Raw genomic sequence first — 20,261 nt, forward strand, 5'->3', positions numbered from 1 at the left:
AGAAGCTGTTCTGTTGATGAACATCTGCACCCTTTCCTTCACAGTGGTAGAGTTGTTGATCATATTTTTGGTGGACAAGCAAGATATACTCTAATGCAGGGATCTCCAATAATCCTCCTTCAGAGCACCTGCCCCGTATGTTTTCCAACTCCCCCTTCTCCTCCCACAGATAATTACGACAGTCAGGTATCTTCAACCAATGAAAAGCTGCAAAACACAAGAATTACAAATGCAGTGTATACTGTAGTAAAAAAAAAAACAGTGGAGACCCCTGTTCTGGTCAGTGACCACCAGGGTGTGTGATCAAATTTGTGTAATTTAATCAAATTCTCACTTGAGTTTGAAGAACTGAGCAAACATGATTGCCATGACCAAGATGAGCTCATCTTGGATCTTGTAAGACATGTACAGAAAATAGGCCGCTAAACAGAAAAGTAGAGTTGGGACACAAAAGAACATTCAAGATTTTTTTAAGTACCCATAAAGATAACAAAAAAAAACAACACACACACACACACACACACATACATACACACGAGGTCTGTTAGAAAACTATCCAACCTTTTTATTTTCTTCAAAAACTATATGGATTTGAATCGTGCGGAAGATTCAGACGGCTTTCGGTGAGGATACTCTGGGCGTCACACAGATTAAGGAGCATTACAACCGGATTAAAGACGGCCCACAGCGGCTGAGGGCGCGCCGCGCTCCGAGCGGCCATCGACAGGCTGAAACAACCAAATCATTTCCAAAGTGAACGCTGTGTTGATCCAGGACATTGTGTGACTACCAGAGAAATTGCAGAAGAGGTGGACATCAGCACTTTTGCGTCACATTCCACTGTTACAGGAGATTTTGTAATGAAAGACGTGTGGTGGAATTTGCGCATCGGGATGGAGCCGCAATGGCGCACAACAAAAAGCACGTCCGTGTTGGAAGTCTCACAGGACAAGTTGTGACATGCCCAGCTGTTACACAATTTCTCGGATACTCACTCAACTGAAAAGCCACCGAAAGCCGTCTGAATCTTCCGAATGGTTTCCACCTGGCTGTCTCTCACAGTTTCTGGAAAATTTTGATTCAGCGCTGCTCCAATCGCTCAGCCATTTTCCTGACAATGAAAATCCGACGAGGGGGGAGGACCAGTGCTCACTCAAAGCCTGCCCACAGGCGAATGACGCAACCGACAGGTGTGAAAAAACTTGCGCATGCGCACGAAGGTTCAGGCTTGGCTGATGCAACCGCACATGATTCAAATCCATATAGTTTTTGAAAAAAATAAAAAGGTCGGATACTTTTCTAACAGACCTCGTGTGTGTGTGTGTATATAGATATATATATATATATATATATATATATATATATATATACACACACACATACATACACACACATACAAAAATATTACTCCAAACGACGTGACAGGACTTCTCATGTATCCATCACTCTGGAGCTAGAATTCAGCAACTGCTCGGTGGATTTCCTTCATACATTATGCAGCCTGATGTTAACACTAAACTCTGGCCTGATTTCCATCATTTCACCATTTGGAAAGAGTGCAGTGTGCGAACTGTCAGGACACAAAACTGTGAAAATTTCAGCTCTTTTGTCTGACATCTCGGTAACCCTTCGTATCCCCGCTGTGATGCAGTACATCGTAATACAGTATCTTAAAGGTGGAAACGCATTCAACCTATCGTAATAAAAATTTCACACTCCATTTCTGGTTTATATACACAGTCCACCTTTGCAGGCAGCGGTTTGCCTGCAAGTCTCAGTTCTGGCACTGGTTTCACTTAGAACAGGGCTATGGTTAGAGAAGGCCTGTATGTACTGGCAATAAAGCTGGAAGAAATGGGCAACAAAAATCACTGCTGTTCTTGAATTGGGCCAGTACTCACCAGTACAGAGTACATGTACTTCTCATTTTTGGTCACATGAGTACCCATATTTATTTATTTTTCACTGAGTACAGTCACCTCCTGGCACACAACCAACACACTGTGTCATTATAAACAAACAGCATAATGTCATTGAAATGTCTATGTCATGGGTACATAGCACAAAAAAGGAAGAATAAAAAATGGGTTTATTTAATAATGGCGCTGTTGTAATTTCAGTATCAGTATAAAAAGATTAAAGAGTAGGAGACAGGAGAGATAAGCCACCAAGACAACTCTGTAGGAGTTATAGGCTTTTGTGGTTGTGGTTGGAGAAACTGTGGACAGTGCAACTTTTGTCTGTTGCGTCACCAGTTATACAGCTTCAAGATGAAGTGGTATAGAGAAGGTTTTTCTTAAAAAGAACATGCAATATTTCAGCTGCAGTTTACCAGAAGGCACATGGGACACCTAAGCCTAGATCTGATCCATTTTCCTGTTTTACAATCCTCTTCTCCACTGCAACATGAAGCTGTGAACGTGGATGCACAATTTCCTTAATAGTCATATTTACAATAAATTTACCCCTTCCCAACATTTATGGAATGTGTTGGAGCCCTTAAATGCAGGAATGGACGCATATTTACCTCCGCCAACAAAGTTGGGCAGAGGTTATGTTTTCACCCCTGTTTGTTTGATTGTTTGTGAACAGCCTGTGACTCACAATTTTTCATATGTAGTTATGAATTTTTTTTACAGTGCATTCATATCCTGATAGGCAAGAACTGATTCATTTTAAGGTCATAGGTCAAAGTCAGGAAAAATCTCTATTCTTTAACACTGAACAAATTTTTGAAAATATTCAGCTATGAATTTTCAAATTCATAACTGTCAAAAAAGATCAAATTTCTTTCATATTTGAGAGAATTATGTAGGATGGTATCCTTTATCGACAAAGTTTGATCCTGATCTGATCCAGATTACAGATTTTGCGGCCATTTAAATTTAACATTGAAAACCCCATTTAATGTAAATTTTACATTATAACTTAATCAAACATGCCCCAATCACTCTCATATTTGAAAGTGAGGTGCAGATTGGTACTCACCATCACCTGACAAAGTTTGATCTGGATCTATGCAGATTGTGGATTTTGTGGACATTTGAATTTAATATTGACAGCTCCATTTGGTATAACTTTTGCATTATATCTCAATCAAAAGTGCCTCAATCACTCTCATTTCTGACAATGAGGTGCAAACTGGCACACTCAATGAATAGACTAAGTTTGATCTGCATATGATCCGTATTGTGGATTTAGCGGATATTTTATTTTAACATTGAAAAGCCCTTTGGATCTATGTGTTGCATTATTATCACTTACTGAGGCGTTGCTAGGCTGGTAGCATGGATTTACATTTACGCTACCTGGCTATACCTGCCCACAGTAGCGGGCGGGTATCCCAATACTCGCCCGCTGTGCATAAACTGATGACATCATAGCGCGCAGCCCAAGAACTGTCTGCAGACGAAAAGGCGAGAAGTGTGTGTTGGTCCCAATATGGATATTACAGATGATTTTATCATGGATATTACGACAATGAACAGCAGCCAAAGCAGCCAGCTTGATGAGGACGCACTGGCGAAATTTTGAGAGCAGTGTGATACCAACCAACACGACAAAAGTTAAAGTGAGCCAACTTTTTATGTATGCGTTTTGCTGGGTGTTTGTGGGTGCATTTTGAAATGACATTAAATATTGTTAATGTGATTCCACATGTTGTGTATCTCAGTAAATGATAATAATGCAAATAACATGAATTTATCGTGCGGTATGCATTTTCCGAGTCCCTCCATCCATGCCGTTTCCCGCAATGACAGATATTATCTGACATTTTGGGTGACTGGGCATGGATGTCAGGCCTCTGAAAATGCATACCGTCCTCTGAAAGTAATTTTTTTTCCAAGGTAAAAATTTGTGGAATTTGAAACTAGTGTTGGCACAGGTTTACGTTGCTCTAGTAACAAATAAAATGATGTTTACCACACAAAACATGAAATATTTTGGGTTCATACAGTCTGCAGTGAAATATTAGTCCAAGTCAATGGAAGGATCACTGAGTTTTATGTAAATATTTATTTAGCATTTTCCATATTATCCCAACTTTCTGATTTGGGTTTGTGTGTGTATATATATACGTATATCCCTCAGGTTTATATGAGCATGATACCAATCAATTTCATGCAAGTTTCAAATAAAATAATAAAAATCCTTTCTGCATGCAAACTCAAATGTCAAATACAATATAAAATGGTGTTCTCATCAAACTAACTATGATGGCTGATGTTCACACATATGCACAATTGTCCATCTGTAATGATTCAACTCATTAAGTGTACCCATGACTTCAGATTGAAAAAAAGAAAAAAAAACTCAAATAACTATGTTCTGAAATGAATTATTATTTTATTTTCAAACATTTTCAGAGTAGAAATAAGCATTTCCTCAAATGTTTAATGGTCAAAATTATTCTTTTTTAAATTATCTACTTAATTGTCTGATTTGCATTTTGTTGAAACAAAAATTCCAAGCATTCCACATACATGATATTTCAGAATGCAAAAGGCATCTTCTTGGGAAAAACATCAAAAGGATCCATTTGGTATCTTTTTAGCTGCCATATTGTATTGGCGACCATAATGTATTTAGTATTTGTTTGTGTGTAAAACTGAACATCAAATTTGGTATTTAGTATGTGATTAGTGTAATATTTAGTGTTCCATTTATGTGTTATAGGTGTTTAAAGGCAACGTAAATTTTTGTTGATAGGAGGTCACTTAGAAAGGCTGTAAAATTAAGAATCCACAAAATATTAAATCGTCACCATACTGAAATGAACTCTGGAGATACATAACTTTTAGAAAGCTATACAGAGTCTACTTTAGAAACACCTTCTCATTCAATTGAATGGGAAGGTGTTTTAAAAGTTTGACTGGTAGTGTAGTAAGCATTTGCTCCCCCAAGTGATACTTATGAGCCAAAATGAGTGAGCTTGACCCATACGCCGTCTGTTTCTTATTTAGCAGTGCAACAGTCTCCAAATGCTGGTCAAGATGAAGCTGACCTGCAGCAACAGAGAACTTAAAACTGATGAGCTCTCTAGTGCCTGCTCAGTGATCTGTTGTGATTGTGCACTGAAGCACAAATTTCATGTTGAAATTAATTATGCAAGCTAAGCATTGTGATATGCTATCATGGTGGTGGTTGCTTGAATAGTAGTTTATCACCAAACCTAATAACCTGTCATCATCATTTGCTGACAGTCAATGCCAGAACCACAGCAGCCATATAATGTGCCTGTCAAGTGGAAGTGTTGGAAGAACACTGTGATACGTCTGGGGGCCTTGTTTATAAAACGGTGTGGATTTATGACCAAAACTCTACATGTCCAGCAGCAGAGTTGTGGATATGCTGTCATTTCCATCAACTTCTTAAAGTTATGTGTGTGGATGACTCTCTATATATCACAATCATTGTGAAAGTGTACGTGTGACAGGTCTGACGTAAACAGAAGGTTGGACACAAATGCAGGATTCGGGAGTCAGCTTAATAGGGTTTAATGCAGGCGTGGGTCGGTACACAATGGGCAGTCCAAAACAGGCAACAGTAGCCGAAGCACGGGGCAGAGACAAAATTCAGGAAAACAGACAGGCCAATGCACAATTAAGCAAAAAACAGAACTAGGTAACTCTGAGGACAAACTCTGGCAAGTGGCACAAGGCTCAACAATCCCACAAGTGAGAGAGGGAGAAGGAGTCACTAATAAAGGTGACGTAATCAAGAGAGAATGCACGGCAGGTGCATGAGGAAAAATCCAGAAAGAGGGAGGGACACGCCCATCACCAAACACACAACATAAGACAAGAGAAATCCCATCACCAAACCCCAGTGAAAAACCAAACAGCAAACCAAAAAGAGAAAGAGAACGACAAAGCAACACACAATAAACCCCGCAGAACCCAAACATGCATGCATGGGTTTTCTGTCCACTCCCATCTTTAGCCATGAATGGACAGAGACACTTCCTCAAGTAATCATTTGCGTCATTTGCAAATATTACACTTACAATCAACAAAACAAATAAAATCAGTGGACACTAATAATGGCTTATAAAACACACCATTTATAATGAAAAATTGTACATATTAATATCAGTTTGTGTACATGAACTGAAATATTTTAAAAATAAGCAATAGAAGCCGTTACACTGGCTTCTTTGTTTTACATTTTCTTGCCTCATTTTTCACTTGCACTTCAACACATCCCATTTGACTTGCTCAGAATAATATGTATGCCTGGTCTGAAGTATGCATCAGGAATAATTATTGTATGGCCTTGCCTTACAATATAAAGCGCCTTGGGGCAACTGTTTGTTGTGATTTGGCGCTATATAAATAAAATTGAATTGAATGTGCATTCTCATCACACATTTGTCCTTTTCAAAAACCAGTTTCTGTGTCAGTAAAAGTATACGTATGCATGGACAGATGTATAGGTCAGGTCTAAGAGCACGCACAAGTTACCGCACTACAGTGCATCCAGAAAGTGAATACTTTCCAGGTGCACTTACAGACCCACCTTGGATCCTTTATGGCAAATACTCACCTCTTGAAAGTAACTATCTACCTGTCACAGCCAGGTGAAATGTGCGCGTTCCCTTGGATTGTGAGTAACAACCCAAAATGTGATAGGAACATGTGCGCCCCCTACTGGCTGCATGAGAACTATGACAATTAGCAGCCCTCACTGCCTGTTTGAGGCATCCAGTGGATGACATAAATCAGATATGAATTTAACTTGATCAACTGCATGATGAACAAGAATTACTCAACCAAAATATAGCTACCATCACAACATGTTCTAGTTAGCATTTGCATACAGACTGACTTCAGGAGAAGTTGTAGCAATACAACAATGTATTGTCATGTAATGTACTAGTTCTGCTGTAGGGCTTCTTGTAGATCCAATGAGACTCCATGTTGAATGAGGACCAATAAATAGTACAAGTACTTATTTTTCCATACCAATGAAACGCAAATAAATATGGTACTATGACGGTAAAATGCATTTTAAAAATAGCCAAATAGACACTTGTCTACCACAAGGTCAGAAAATCTTTTCATCTCTGCTAACGTCCTGGAGAGAGAGAGAAAAAAGTATTAAAACAAATGTAGCTGAGAGATAGAGAGGATCACTCATATGAGCATCTGGTTCTAGGCCACAGGACAATTTGAGTAGGCCATCCCCAAGCCCCAAGAGAGAGACAATTAGCCCCCAGTGTAACCTGAGCAACTGGGGAAACTCAGCAGCTGGGGAACGCAAACTGAATACATGTACACACACAACAGAAGCGCGGGGGGGGGGGGGGGGGGGGGTCATATGTTGAAATGCAGACAGGCTCTCTCACACTGTCAGCAGCCGCACCAACACTCTAAATCATTTACACCTGTGAGTCCTCTCAAAGCGGAAACTCAGACACTCCAGCGCTCCAAAGACGCTGCGGTAACGCGCAATTCCTCTGCCGAGGGCATAATCCAACTAATTATTTCGACTTTAATGTCGCCACAAACCGAGCCGAACCCTGTTCAAATATTTAACCTATTAAAATTAATAATTTAAATGATTATTTTACGACTGTCATCACCAGAAGATCAGCGCCGGCCACCGGTGCTCAGCTAAGTGATTTGGCTCAAGTCAGGCTCTTCTGGCGGCTGCTAAAATAGTCATTTTCGCCATTACGAGTGCCCAGTTTAAGTGCAGTACAGTCCACTTTTATGCACACAGTCACAAAGTGTGTTCAGGTTTGGACGCCAGCTCATAAACCACAGAATGTACGTATTCTATAATATTCATAATTTTGGTTTGGCAATATGTGAAGAAGGGGAAAAAAATAGGGGGGGGGGGGGGTCCTTCCTGAAAAGTTAATCTGCAACAGTCAGCATGTTGTATGCATATGTAGTGCAACTGAAACCTGAAAAATACAAATACACCACAGACATGCCAGGCTGAATGCCAAAAAATTATATATATATATATATATATATATATATATATATATATATATATATAGGCTTAAACTAATTATTATTTTCTCAATAAATGGATTCGTTGTTAAGTCCATGAAATATGACAAACGTCACCCAAGATGATACCTTCAAGTGTCTTCTTTTGTCTGCAATCCAGACATATTTAGTTTACTGTATGATAGGAGTAAAATTATTAAAGTAAACTTGATATATAAATAAGTGAATTTACCAGGTATAACATGAACTGAATTTATTTTTTAATTGTGCTAAATTACAATAAAAGTCACCCCAAGGCGATTCTCAAGGGTAACATCAACTCAAACTTGTTTTAAGCCAATTTAAACTGGATATTTTCATGGTCATAAACAGCTCTTAAACAGGATAAAACTAGCTCAAAATGAATTTAATCTGATTTATTTACAAATAAACTAGTTCTGAGTACTTTTTCAGTATTTTGTTGTATGAAATTTTGCCATTTTCAAAATGTTTAAAAGGCTCCACATAAAAAGAATTGTACATAAAAGTAGAGATAAACTGGTTTGACAAGCTGTCAAAAACAAAACAAATATATATGTTAAGATAAATTTAAACAAGTCATGTGATGATGTTCTTCCAAAATGACAAACTGTGACCAGCAACGACTTCTGCCAAAAATTCCCATAATACCCAAAATCAAATTTGCAGCTGTTCTTTCTTTTCAAGCATAACCACTAATCTGTGAGCGAACACAAGAAGAAAACTACAGCATGGAACATGGAGCGGACAGGAGGAGTGCCTACCACCAGGAATTGGCCTCCACCACCACCTGCATTAGGAGGGTGAGGACAGTGAGGGCGAACACACTGTGTCGGGAGTCCAAAGGCCAGCAGAGCAGCCAACACACACAGCCAAGACCCAGGTTCATGCTGCCGCCAATCTGAGAGAGAAAACAGAGGAGGATGCTCGTCACGGTTCACCTGTCTGGGTGTTTGTCTTCTCTCACACAAATGGACATCAGTGCATTTTTATAGGCAAGGCCTGCGGTTACCTGACTCATGTGGGACACGTACAGACTGAGAGGTCAAGAAGTCTGTGTGTGTGTGTGAGAGAGAGAGAGAGCAACATTTACCATGACCTCTAATTACTTTCAATTTGACTTTGCACAATAGAATCCATTCAAGATGCACATCTCAGCAATTACAGATGAAATTGTGATTACATTTTTAATCCTGCATTTGATATGATGAATGCATATCGTTTCTTAAAAAATAAAAAATACAGGAACATAAACTAAACATTTTATCGCCATCTTTGTATCCCCCCTCAAGTGGGTCTGATTTTGATTACATTACGTTCAGGTGTTTTGTCCAATTCCAAAGAAATGTATTTTAAGTATTTGCTCAGAAACTTTTCCTTTTTCCCAAAAGATGCCAATTTTATTCAATCTCCTTAATTTAAAGCGCTTGAACTGCATTTCTGAAATTATACAAGTTTTATTCGATTTTTCGTTATGCGAATGTCATTTCACGCGTAATTTGACAAATGATTCTCTGTGTGACTATGAAATCATCATTTCATTTATATACACTTTTTTTAAGCGGACAGCCAGCTCAGGGGACCGTGGCCTAGTTTTACTGCAAAGGTTTTGTTCAAACGAAATTAAAAAGGAAAATCTTATCCGCAGACTGCGGTGATGTAGTTTGGCTGCTACGCAGGCAGAAAATTTGCTAAAATAATTGGTCCTAAATTTGCCAGGCCTTCCAGCTGGGCTGTGTGTGATTTTTTTTTGAGACTCGGGGCGGCTCTAATTTGTCACGCTGCGTTATTTTCCACAGTTTGGATGATCGAGACACGGTTCTGCCTAAAACTCATTAAAGACGGGTCCAAATCCCATCTGCACGCGCACGTTCTTCTCACCGTGCGCGTCGTCTCTCCTGGTTTCTTGTGCAAAACGGCACAAATTAAAAAAACAAAAAACGAATGCTCTGACGTTTTCCTGATTAAAGCGCGCACTTTCCACACCATGCCGGATTCAAAGTCTGAATTTGTTGAATTTAAATGAGGTGAGGCCTCGTGTGACGCTCAGGCCTCTTGGATTTAAGCACGTGCCTGTTTACAGGTGATTTCTATCGAGCATCAGCCAATGAAGAATGAGAACTAAAATTAACTTTTAATAATTAAATCAATAATCAAAAATTAATAATTTATTAATATTTATTGAACGAATAATGTATACATTTGAGAAACGTTATTGATAGATCCGGTATTTCGTGTGCGTAAATAGACCCCTGGGAATGAATTGACCTGAATTACGCACGGCGTTTATACGCGATGAATGGATGATTGATAAATTCATGTTTTTTTTTTTTTTTTTTTTTTTTTTTTGAGGGGTCAGTAAAAATGAGTCAAATATGCGCTTTCTGTAAATGCTGTTGTCAAACTCATGCATGCTCATGCATCAGTGAAAATGAACATAATTACAATTTCATCCACCTCAGTTTGACAAATTACATGACAAATTAAATCCAAAATTTAAACGATTTTCTTTGAATAATTAAAAGAAAAAAAAGATTTTTTTTTGTCATTTTGGGGCCTTTTCCAATCACAGTTTTTGATTCTCTTTTTCTATGACTTTCGTACAAATTTATCAGAATACAAAAGGGACAATCTGCTGCATTGTTGAAATAATTTCAGCAACAAATAATTGCAAACTAGAAAACAAATGCGCTCTATGCGCAAAAATGAGTTGCACTGAATATGTATGTGATACACTGACAACCCAAACTATATATATATATATATATATATATATATATATATATATATATATATATATATATATATATATATATATATATATATATATATATATATATATATATATATAATGTTGGCGTGGAAGAAATAAATAAAAGGAGTACTAACTTTATAAAACACAATTTATGCTTAAAATATTTTTGAACGCAGGACGACGCTCGCTTCAACCCCCCCCCCCCCCCCCCCCTTTTCCCTGAGTGGATGTCTCAAAACTCCAGGAGAGGGAGCTACAGGTACGAGGATCTGACAAAGAAGCAAACGAAACAATCAGGGATGGTTGATTAAAAATGCTCAACAAGTGAGTTAGGCAAACCTTTAATGATTTGCGCATGTTCACTTCGAACAACTAAGACACTATTTGGATTAAATGTCTTTGCGCAGTGGGGATGGTCATATTCACAATTCACATTTGTCAAACCTTTTGTCTACATCCAACAATCACTAACATTTTATATATATATATATATATATGAAAGGCAAAGTCGGGTGTACTCACCACTGAGCACAGTGCGCCAAAGTTGTAATCCACTTTGTGCAGGCAATGTAATAATCCTTGTGCAGACCAGGTGGATTTAAGATTTCCTTTCAGGTGCAGTTTTATCCGCACCTCTTGGAAAGGGCTTCTGATAGTTTGCAGGAGAGAAGCTGAGAGTTTCTGGAGGAAAATGAACAATCAGTGAACGCGCCGTGCGCCAGAAGCAGCAGCAGCAGTGTGTCCAAACAGCGTGGAATCTCTCAGTTCCTTAACGCATGTGTGTAAGAAATAAAACGATTTACCGCAATTCAAACTGCCCTTGGTTGAAGCAAGCTTCAGGATGTACTCGGACGACTTCGAAGGGGATCGACGTATTTTATATTCCCTATTCAAGTGAAAAGTGTTCAAGATTACTTTGGGGGGTGCTATTTGTGCCAAATGTTGACTTGTAGATGAAATCCAGCCGGTGACGCGCTCAGGTCTCAGCGCGTTTTTACCTGTGGAAAGATCCACACCGCGATCCTCGCCACAGACGACTTGTCAATTTACCTTCCATTCCGCAGGGGTGGGAGGAAAAAAAACAAAAACAAAAGAAAACACAAACGGAGCTGCAATCCTCAGCTTGGTTTAGAAGTCTTAACATACAAAATCTTAAATCATCCAGCTCGCAAAATATGCATTAAAAAAATCCACACAGTATGCTCCAAAAAACTTTCCGCGCCGACTATCTCCAAACAGTGCGACTTTACGCACAGTGCCAGCGGGAGCAAAGAGAGAGAGAAAAAAATGCCGACTCTGTCTCTCTCGCTCTCTCTCTCACCTTTTCTCCCTCTCTCACCTGCTTCTCTCGCCGCCTCCTCAAAACTAGCGCACGGCAGCGTGGATGCGGTGAGGAAAAGCTGCAGATGGCGCATGCGCCTCGCATTTTTTCTTATGTTCTTCCAGTGCGGCAAACTTTCAAGAACCGCAAGGAAGGAGGTGAAACAGTGGAGGAGAGGAGGGAAAGAGAGAGAGAGAGAGAGAGAGAGAGGGGGGGGGGGGGGCGGAACCGTCTGTAACAAAATAAGCATCTCTATTACCTAAAATAAACTTCTAAAGCACCCGAGGCTGTTTCTCTGTCCATACCGGGGCAGAGTTCTTATTTTCTCCGGCAGCAGATCGAGTTACTGCTCAGTAAAATCAAGACAAGCAGGTCCGTATCATGCTGGTCTCACTCCTATGAGCATTACCCTCAGTACAGTAATGATTATTTTATGGTACATTATCTACACAATTAATTCGCATTTGTTGAATCTGATGTTGGTTTGAACACGCCAAAGACTCTAGAGGGGTTTTATTAGTGGTGGTGATAGTGTAGCGGCTTGGGACATATTTATTTTGTGATGAGGTGACTGTTTGTCCTTTCAGGTAGTCAATTCTTTTCCAGGTATATTAAGTGTACATGCAATGCAGTGATTTCTTTCAGAAATATATTGGCCAAGGTTTCATTCTGGAAATATTTCCATACAGCTGTACACAAGTGGAAGAAGCCGTACACCCAGTGAAAACAAAGTGTGCATGCCATTTGGTTCTGATACTGCACTACTATGACACATTTGAGCCAACTAGCGATGTACATGAAACAACTCAACATGTCGAATGTAATGTTCTGCATTTTATTATTGTTTTATGTTTGCCTGATCAGTTAACATCACAGTACGACCAGTTAGGTCACGGCTACACGAGAGGAGTGGTTTCACCGCCAACGAAGTTGGAGGAGGTTATGTCTTCGCTCCTGTTTGTTTGTCTCTCTGTTTGTGAACAACCATTTTTCATATATAGTTGTGAGATTTTTACTGAAGATTCATATCCTGATAGGCAAGAACTGATTCAGTTTTCAAGGTCATAGGTCAAAGTCAAGAAAAATCTTGGAAAATTGGAAAAATCCCAATCTTTAACATTGAACGAAACTTAAAAAATTGACAACTGTGAAAAAAGATCAAATTTCTTTCATATTTGAAAGCATTATATAGGATGGTATCCTTCATCAACTGTCAAAGTTTGATCCAAATCTGATCCAGATTACAGATTGTCTGACTGGTTAAGTGTGTGAGTTTTCAGACCATTTAATATAGGGGTAACGATGGCAAAATATTTGGCTGTTTCACATTTGGATGTATTACTCCACGCCCTGGCCGGGTGATGAGATGTCATTCCTGTCCTCTGCGCATGTGCAATATTGTCGGGATGCGGAACTGTCAATTTATGCGACAAGACACACAATTTGACAGAACACCGGCTGTGCGCACTGGTAGCTGTTAGCGCTGTTAGCTGAGAGCAAGAGAAAGTCGCGTACTGACGCAGCTGCAAAATAGGTGAATTTAAGCTACCAGACGAAAGTATTGATGTGGATTCTGATACAGAATTACCGTTTCACATTTGATGGATTTTCACGTTTGATGGATTACTCTGCACCGTGACCGCTGTTGGAGCGATGCTGCCTTGGCTCGACAGTAAGCCTCGCCAACTGAATTACCTACAAAAAAATAAACCATGCAAATAATGGAATTGAATTGGAATGGGAATAACCCCCTTGTGTCCAATTGTTTGCGGACATTCATGCTATTATATGTTTGCAAATAGCCATGTTATGGCTCTGCTAATGTGCCACCGTAAAACTCCTTTTTAAAGGCTCCGCTTATGCGTCGCTATTAAAGCTCAATTTGCGACCGTATAACCAGGATGAATGTCCGCAAATCATCAGACACAACAGGGTTATTCCCTAACTATATCTTAATTAAACGTGCCCCAATCACTCTCATATTTGAAAGTGAGGTGCAGGCTGGCACTCGCTATCAATATCAATCACTCTCATTTATGACAATGGGGTGCAAACTGGAACTCTCAATGAATAGACTAAGTTTGATCCATATTGCAGATTTAGCGGATATTTGATTTTAACATTGAAAAGTCCTTTTGATCTATAAATTGTATAATATTTTATCTTAGGAAAAGTCAGTTCTAAGAAGACTTTGACCTTGAAAATTTTTTCCAAGGAAAACGTTTGTGGAATTGGAAACTAGTGTTGGAGGAGGTTTGCGCTCTACGAAAATGGTGCTCATTTTTATTTTTTTTAAGTGGTTAAATCAATTACCAAGGTTGGGTAGGATTACTTTGAAAGAATACATGTGGATTACATGTATGTATGTACATACATTTGGATTACTTGTAATCTGATTACTTTTGGATTACATTTCATAGTAATCCTACCCAACCCTGTCAATTACATGCCATTATATTTAGTCACCTGTTTTGATACTACTTGCTGTATATGCTAAAACCACAACTAATAAATAAATCTCAATTTAAACTATAATTCAAAATGTATTCATATAGCTTAATGATATTATTAAGCTTGTCCTTTATTAGTTACATAACAGGGAACTATTTAAGAATCATAAAGCGCACCCTGGGTATGCTAGACACAGAAAAAACAAGGCAGCTAATGTAAGGCACTAACTGTATAATCAGTCGCGTTAAAAAGGCAAAAACATAAAAATGTATGGACACTTGTACCTCCATCAGGGTCTTCTCCATGCTACCAGGCACTTCAAATTACATTTTTGTCTGTTCATTGGTGACAAGAAGAGATTTTGTTTTTTGCTTGCTCCATAGCTTTGCAGAGCTGTTCAGTTCATGCAACGTCTTCTGTATGATTTCATATTTTCATAATGAAGGACAAAAATAAATAAATAAAAAATCACAGATTGTACCACAACTCACGCAGCAGCTGACTCGCTTGTTTGCTCTGCAACAAATTACCTGTTGTGCTCTGCAGTACTTCTAATTATTCCACGAGCTGCTAAGTATACTAATATTTAAGAGCAATGCAACACCCTGCCGAGACGATTTCATCCGCTGTTCTGTCTTTATATATTTGTATATCCTTGACAGACATACGTATATATATATATATATATATATATATATATATATATATATGTATATATATATATATATATATATATATATATATATATATATATATATATATATATATATATATATATATATATATATTTTTTTTTTTTTAACAATTTGTGGTTACATTGTGGTATTTATACATGTGACTTGTGTCCAATTGTTTGCGGACATTCATGCTGTTATATGTTTGCAAATAGCCATGACATACAATAGCCTTTACATACAATTAGCAAAAATTTGCAGACAGGCTCTTTCAGAAATGCCTGACATACAACCCCAATTCCAGTGAAGTTTGGGACGTTGTGTAAAATGTAAATGAAAACAGAATACAATGATTTGCAAATACTCTTCAACCTATATGCAATTGGATATACCACAAAGACAAGATATTTAATGTTCAAACTCACTCACTCATCTTCAACCACTTAGTCCAATCAAGGGTCGCGGGGGGCTGGAGCCTATCCCAGCAGCCATAGAGAGCGAGGTGAGGTACACCCAGGACAGGACGCCAATCTGTCGCAAGGCCACAAACAGACAAACAAACACATTCACACCCACTCGCACATCTACAGACAATTTAAAGATTCCAATCCACCTAACCCACATGTCTTTGGATGTGGGAGGAAACCGGAGCACCTGGAGGAAACCCACGCAAACTTGCAGAGAACATGCAAAGTCCACACAGAAAGGCCACAGGCTCGAATTGAACCCATGACCTTCTCGCTGTGAGGCAACAGTGCTAACCACTAATCCACCGTGCTGCCCTAATGTTCAAACTGATAAACTTTATTGTTTTTGTGCAAATATTTGCTCATTTTGAAATGGATGCCTGCAACACATTTCAAAAAAGCTGGGACAGTGGTATGGTTACCACTGTGTTACATCACCTCTCCTTCTAACAACACTCAATAAGCGTTTGGGAACTGAGGACACTAATTGTTGAAGCTTTGTAGGAGGATTTTTTTTCCCATTCTTGCTTGATGTACAACTTCAGTTCAATAGTCTGGGATCTCTGTTGTTGTATTTTGCGCTTCATAATGCGCCACACATTTTCAATGGGCCACAGGTCTGGACTGCAGGCAGGTCAGTCCAGTACCCGCACTCTTTTACTATGAAGCCACACTGTTGTAACACCTGCAGAATGTGGCTGGGCATTGTCTTGCTGAAATAAGCAGGGATGTCCCTGAAAAAGACGTTGCTTGGATGTCAGCATGTGTTGCTCCAAAACCTGGATGTACCTTTCAGCATTGTTGGTGCCATCACAGATGTGTAAGTTGCCCATGCCACAGGCACTAACACACCCCCATACCATCACAGATGCTGGCTTTTCAATGCTGCGCTAGTAACAATCTCCACACAGAAAAGGAGCATCCCTTATGGGGATGCTCCTTTTCTGTGTGGGAGGGTCTTTTTCCTCTTTTCTCCGGAGGACACAACGCCCATGATTTCCAAAAACAATTTCAAAAATGAAAAATGAAAGTCTGTCCCCTCTCCCCTCCCCTCCCCTTCCCACGATGTTACAGCAGTTTGTAGGTGCAGCTTAATGAGATTCAGGGTTGCGTCACATTTGTGTGCTGGAGGCTGAAAAACAAGTGAACTAACATAATTTGTTGTTCTTTGAAATCAGCAGCAAAGATGGACAAAGACAGAGAGGAAGGAGCAACGTCAGGATCCCACGTCGAGCACTCATCGCACCCATGGCCATACCTCGAAAACATGTTTCAGTTTTCCCGACGTGTTAATGATTTATTTCATTTTAAATGCGTGCTTTGTCTACCTAAAGAAAATTTCTTAACTGCGTACAAAAATTCGCTGTCCAATCTGCGGAAGCATATTCAGGTATGTAACCCTTCATACTCGTTTTGGTTAATATAAGTGAAAGTTTGCAAAGTAGGCTGGTGGTCAAGAGATTAGCATATGGCTAGTGAAATTAGCTACTTGTTACGCCTGGGCTCTACTATCTTTAAACGGTTATGCCGGCAGACAAACCTAAAATTTCAGCGACATGAAGAGGGTAACTGAAGTATTTCTATTTCAACATCTCTTAATCGAATGATGCCAAATGTTTCCATTCCAATGTAATATCATTTATAGGTGTTAAGATTTTGCTAGCATGTTGGGTGTTGCGGCGATGTAGGCTAGGTCCTATTTGGTGGGCAGTCATTTCGCCAGTCCTTTAGGTTCGACTACCAAGATGACTAGGCTTATTGCGGAGTTAATGAATTCAAATGTGTTTGCTAATTGTAGTAATTCAATGTGATATTGCATGAGTCAGATTTGACAACTTTTTACACTATGGAGGAACGGGGGGCAGGAATTTTTCTGTATAATGACTGATTTCAGTATTAATGGGGGAAAAAAAATTACATTTTCCTTAAGTTCGGTTGCTTCAATCTGTAACATGTCCTTATTCTGCAGCCTTTACAAGCCAGAGGTATTCATGTTCTTAGAAATAGTATAAGAAATGCAAATTGAAATTGTACTTTAATACTTAAGTATTTTTGAAAGCAAGTACTTCAGTACTTTCACTCAAGTATAAATTTAAATATACAACTTTCACTTGTATCGGAGTAACATTTGACCAGTAGTATCTGTACTTTCACTTAAGTACTGAAGTTGAGTACTTCGTCCATCCCTGCATAAGCGGCAAAGCCGAAAACCAACACTGAATGTCCGTGACCTTCGATCCCTCAGGCAACACTGCATTATAAACCGACATCATTGTGTAAAGGATGTTAGGAACACTTCAGAAAACCATTGTCAGATAATACAGTTCGTTGCTACCTCTACAAGTGCAAATTAAAACTCTACCATACAAAGTGAAAGCCATACATCAACAACATCCGCAAACAACGCCGCCTTCTCTGGGCCTGAGCTTATTTGAAATGGAGAGATGCAAAGTGGAAAAGTGTGCTGTGGTCTGATGAGTCCACATTTCAAATTGTTTTTGGAAAAAAGGACAAAAGAAGAAAAAGACCGTCCAGACTGTTACCAGTGCAAAGTTCAAAAGCCAGCATCTGTGATGGTATGGGGGTGTGTTAGTCCCCGTGGCATGGGCAACTTACACATCTGTGATGGCACCAACACTGGTGGTTGGCTCTCACTGCAGTATTGTATCACTTCCTGTTCCGGAGCACAGCGGTGTTTTGCTGTATCTGTTAGCTGTTTAATCTGCGTAGTTAGATTGATCTAGATAACTAGATAACGATTTTTCACAGTGTAATCTTCACGTGCCTTAACTAAATCACTCCCTCTGCTGAATTCACCTCTAAATTATTTACACATTATTCACTTTGTGTGTTTTTAGGAATCCGCTAGCTTAGCGCAGCTACTAGCTCTTAGCCGGTTTAGCATGGCAGCTTCTCCTGTCTCTCCCGCACTTCTCTGCTCTGGGTGTGAAATGTTTAGTTATTCCTTGGCCTCCTTTAGCAGTAATGGTACTTGTAATAAGTGTAGTTTATTCGTAGCTTTGGAGGCCAGGCTGGGCGAATTGGAGACTCGGCTCCGCACCTTGGAAAATCCTACAGCTAGCCAGGCCCCTGTAGTCGGTGCAGACCAAGGTAGCTTAGCCAATGTTAGCTGCCCCCCAGCAGATCCCGAGCAGCCGGGAAAGCAGGCCGGCTGGGTGACTGTGAGGAGGAAGCGTAGTCCTAAACACAAGCCCCCTGTACACCACCAACCCGTTCACATCTCTAACCGTTTTTCCCCACTCGGCGAAACACCCGGCGAGGATCAAACTCTGGTTATTGACGACTCTGTTTTGAGAAATGTGAAGTTAGCGACACCAGCAACCATAGTCAATCGTCTTCCGGGGGCCAGAGCAGGCGACATTGAAGGAAATTTGAAATGGCTGGCTAAGGCTAAGCGTAAATTCGGTAAGATTGTAATTCACGTCGGCAGTAATGACACCCGGTTACGCCAATCGGAGGTCACTAAAATTAACATTGAATTGGTGTGTAACTTTGCAAAAACAATGTCGGACTCTGTAGTTTTCTCTGGGCCCCTCCCCAATCAGACCGGGAGTGACATGTTTAGCCGCATGTTCTCCTTGAATTGCTGTCTGTCTGAGTGGTGTCCAAAAAATGAGGTGGGCTTCATAGATAATGGACAAAGCTTCTGGGGAAAATCTGGTCTTGTTAGGAGAGACGGCATCCATCCCACTTTGGATGGAGCAGCTCTCATTTCTAGAAATCTGGCCAATTTTATTAATCCCTCCAAACCGTGACTATCCAGGGTTGGGACCAGGAAGCAGAGTTGTAGTCTTACACACCTCTCTGCAGCTTCTCTCCCCCTGCCATCCCCCCAATACCCCATCCCCGTAGAGACGGTGCCTGCTCCCAGACCACCAACAACCAGTAAAAATCTATTTAAGCATAAAAATTTAAAAAGAAAAAATAATATAGCACCTTCAACTGCACCACAGACTAAAACAGTTAAATGTGGTCTATTAAACATTAGGTCTCTCTCTTCTAAGTCCCTGTTAGTAAATGATATAATAATTGATCAACATATTGATTTATTCTGCCTTACAAAAACCTGGTTACAGCAGGATGAATATGTTAGTTTAAATGAGTCGACACCCCCGAGTCACACTAACTGTCAGAATGCTCGTAGCACGGGCCGAGGGGGAGGATTAGCAGCAATCTTCCACTCCAGCTTATTAATTAATCAAAAACCCAGACAGAGCTTTAATTCATTTGAAAGCTTGACTATTAGTCTTGTCCATCCAAATTGGAAGTCCCAAAAACCAGTTTTATTTGTTGTTATCTATCGTCCTCCTGGTCGTTACTGTGAGTTTCTCTGTGAATTTTCAGACCTTTTGTCTGACTTAGTGCTTAGTTCAGATAAGATAATTATAGTGGGTGATTTTAACATCCACATAGATGCTGAGAATGACAGCCTTAGCACTGCATTTAATCTATTATTAGACTCAATTGGCTTTGCTCAAAATGTAAATGAGTCCACCCACCACTTTAATCATACTTTAGATCTTGTTTTGACTTATGGTATGGAAATTGAAGACTTAACAGTATTCCCTGAAAACCCCCTTCTGTCTGATC

At 39.6% G+C, this 20,261-nt stretch overlaps 1 protein-coding gene across 1 annotated transcript in view; it reads right to left on the minus strand.

Annotated features, from left to right (window-relative positions):
- The window catches only part of LOC117512467 (protein Wnt-5a-like), a 33,393-nt gene extending 21,210 nt beyond the window's left edge, over nucleotides 1–12,183 (minus strand). Inside the window, exons 1-3 of the mRNA XM_034172544.1 lie at nucleotides 11,541–12,183; nucleotides 11,260–11,418; nucleotides 8,747–8,883 (exon numbers count right to left, since the gene is read on the minus strand). Of these exons, the coding sequence (XP_034028435.1) occupies nucleotides 8,747–8,871 (125 nt within the window). The 5' untranslated portion in view covers nucleotides 8,872–8,883; nucleotides 11,260–11,418; nucleotides 11,541–12,183. The remainder of the gene's footprint in view (nucleotides 1–8,746; nucleotides 8,884–11,259; nucleotides 11,419–11,540) is intronic.
- Between the last annotated feature and the right edge of the window lie 8,078 nt (nucleotides 12,184–20,261).

This window comes from Thalassophryne amazonica, chromosome 6 (assembly GCF_902500255.1).
Source record: "Thalassophryne amazonica chromosome 6, fThaAma1.1, whole genome shotgun sequence".
Taxonomy (NCBI): Eukaryota; Metazoa; Chordata; class Actinopteri; order Batrachoidiformes; family Batrachoididae; genus Thalassophryne; species Thalassophryne amazonica.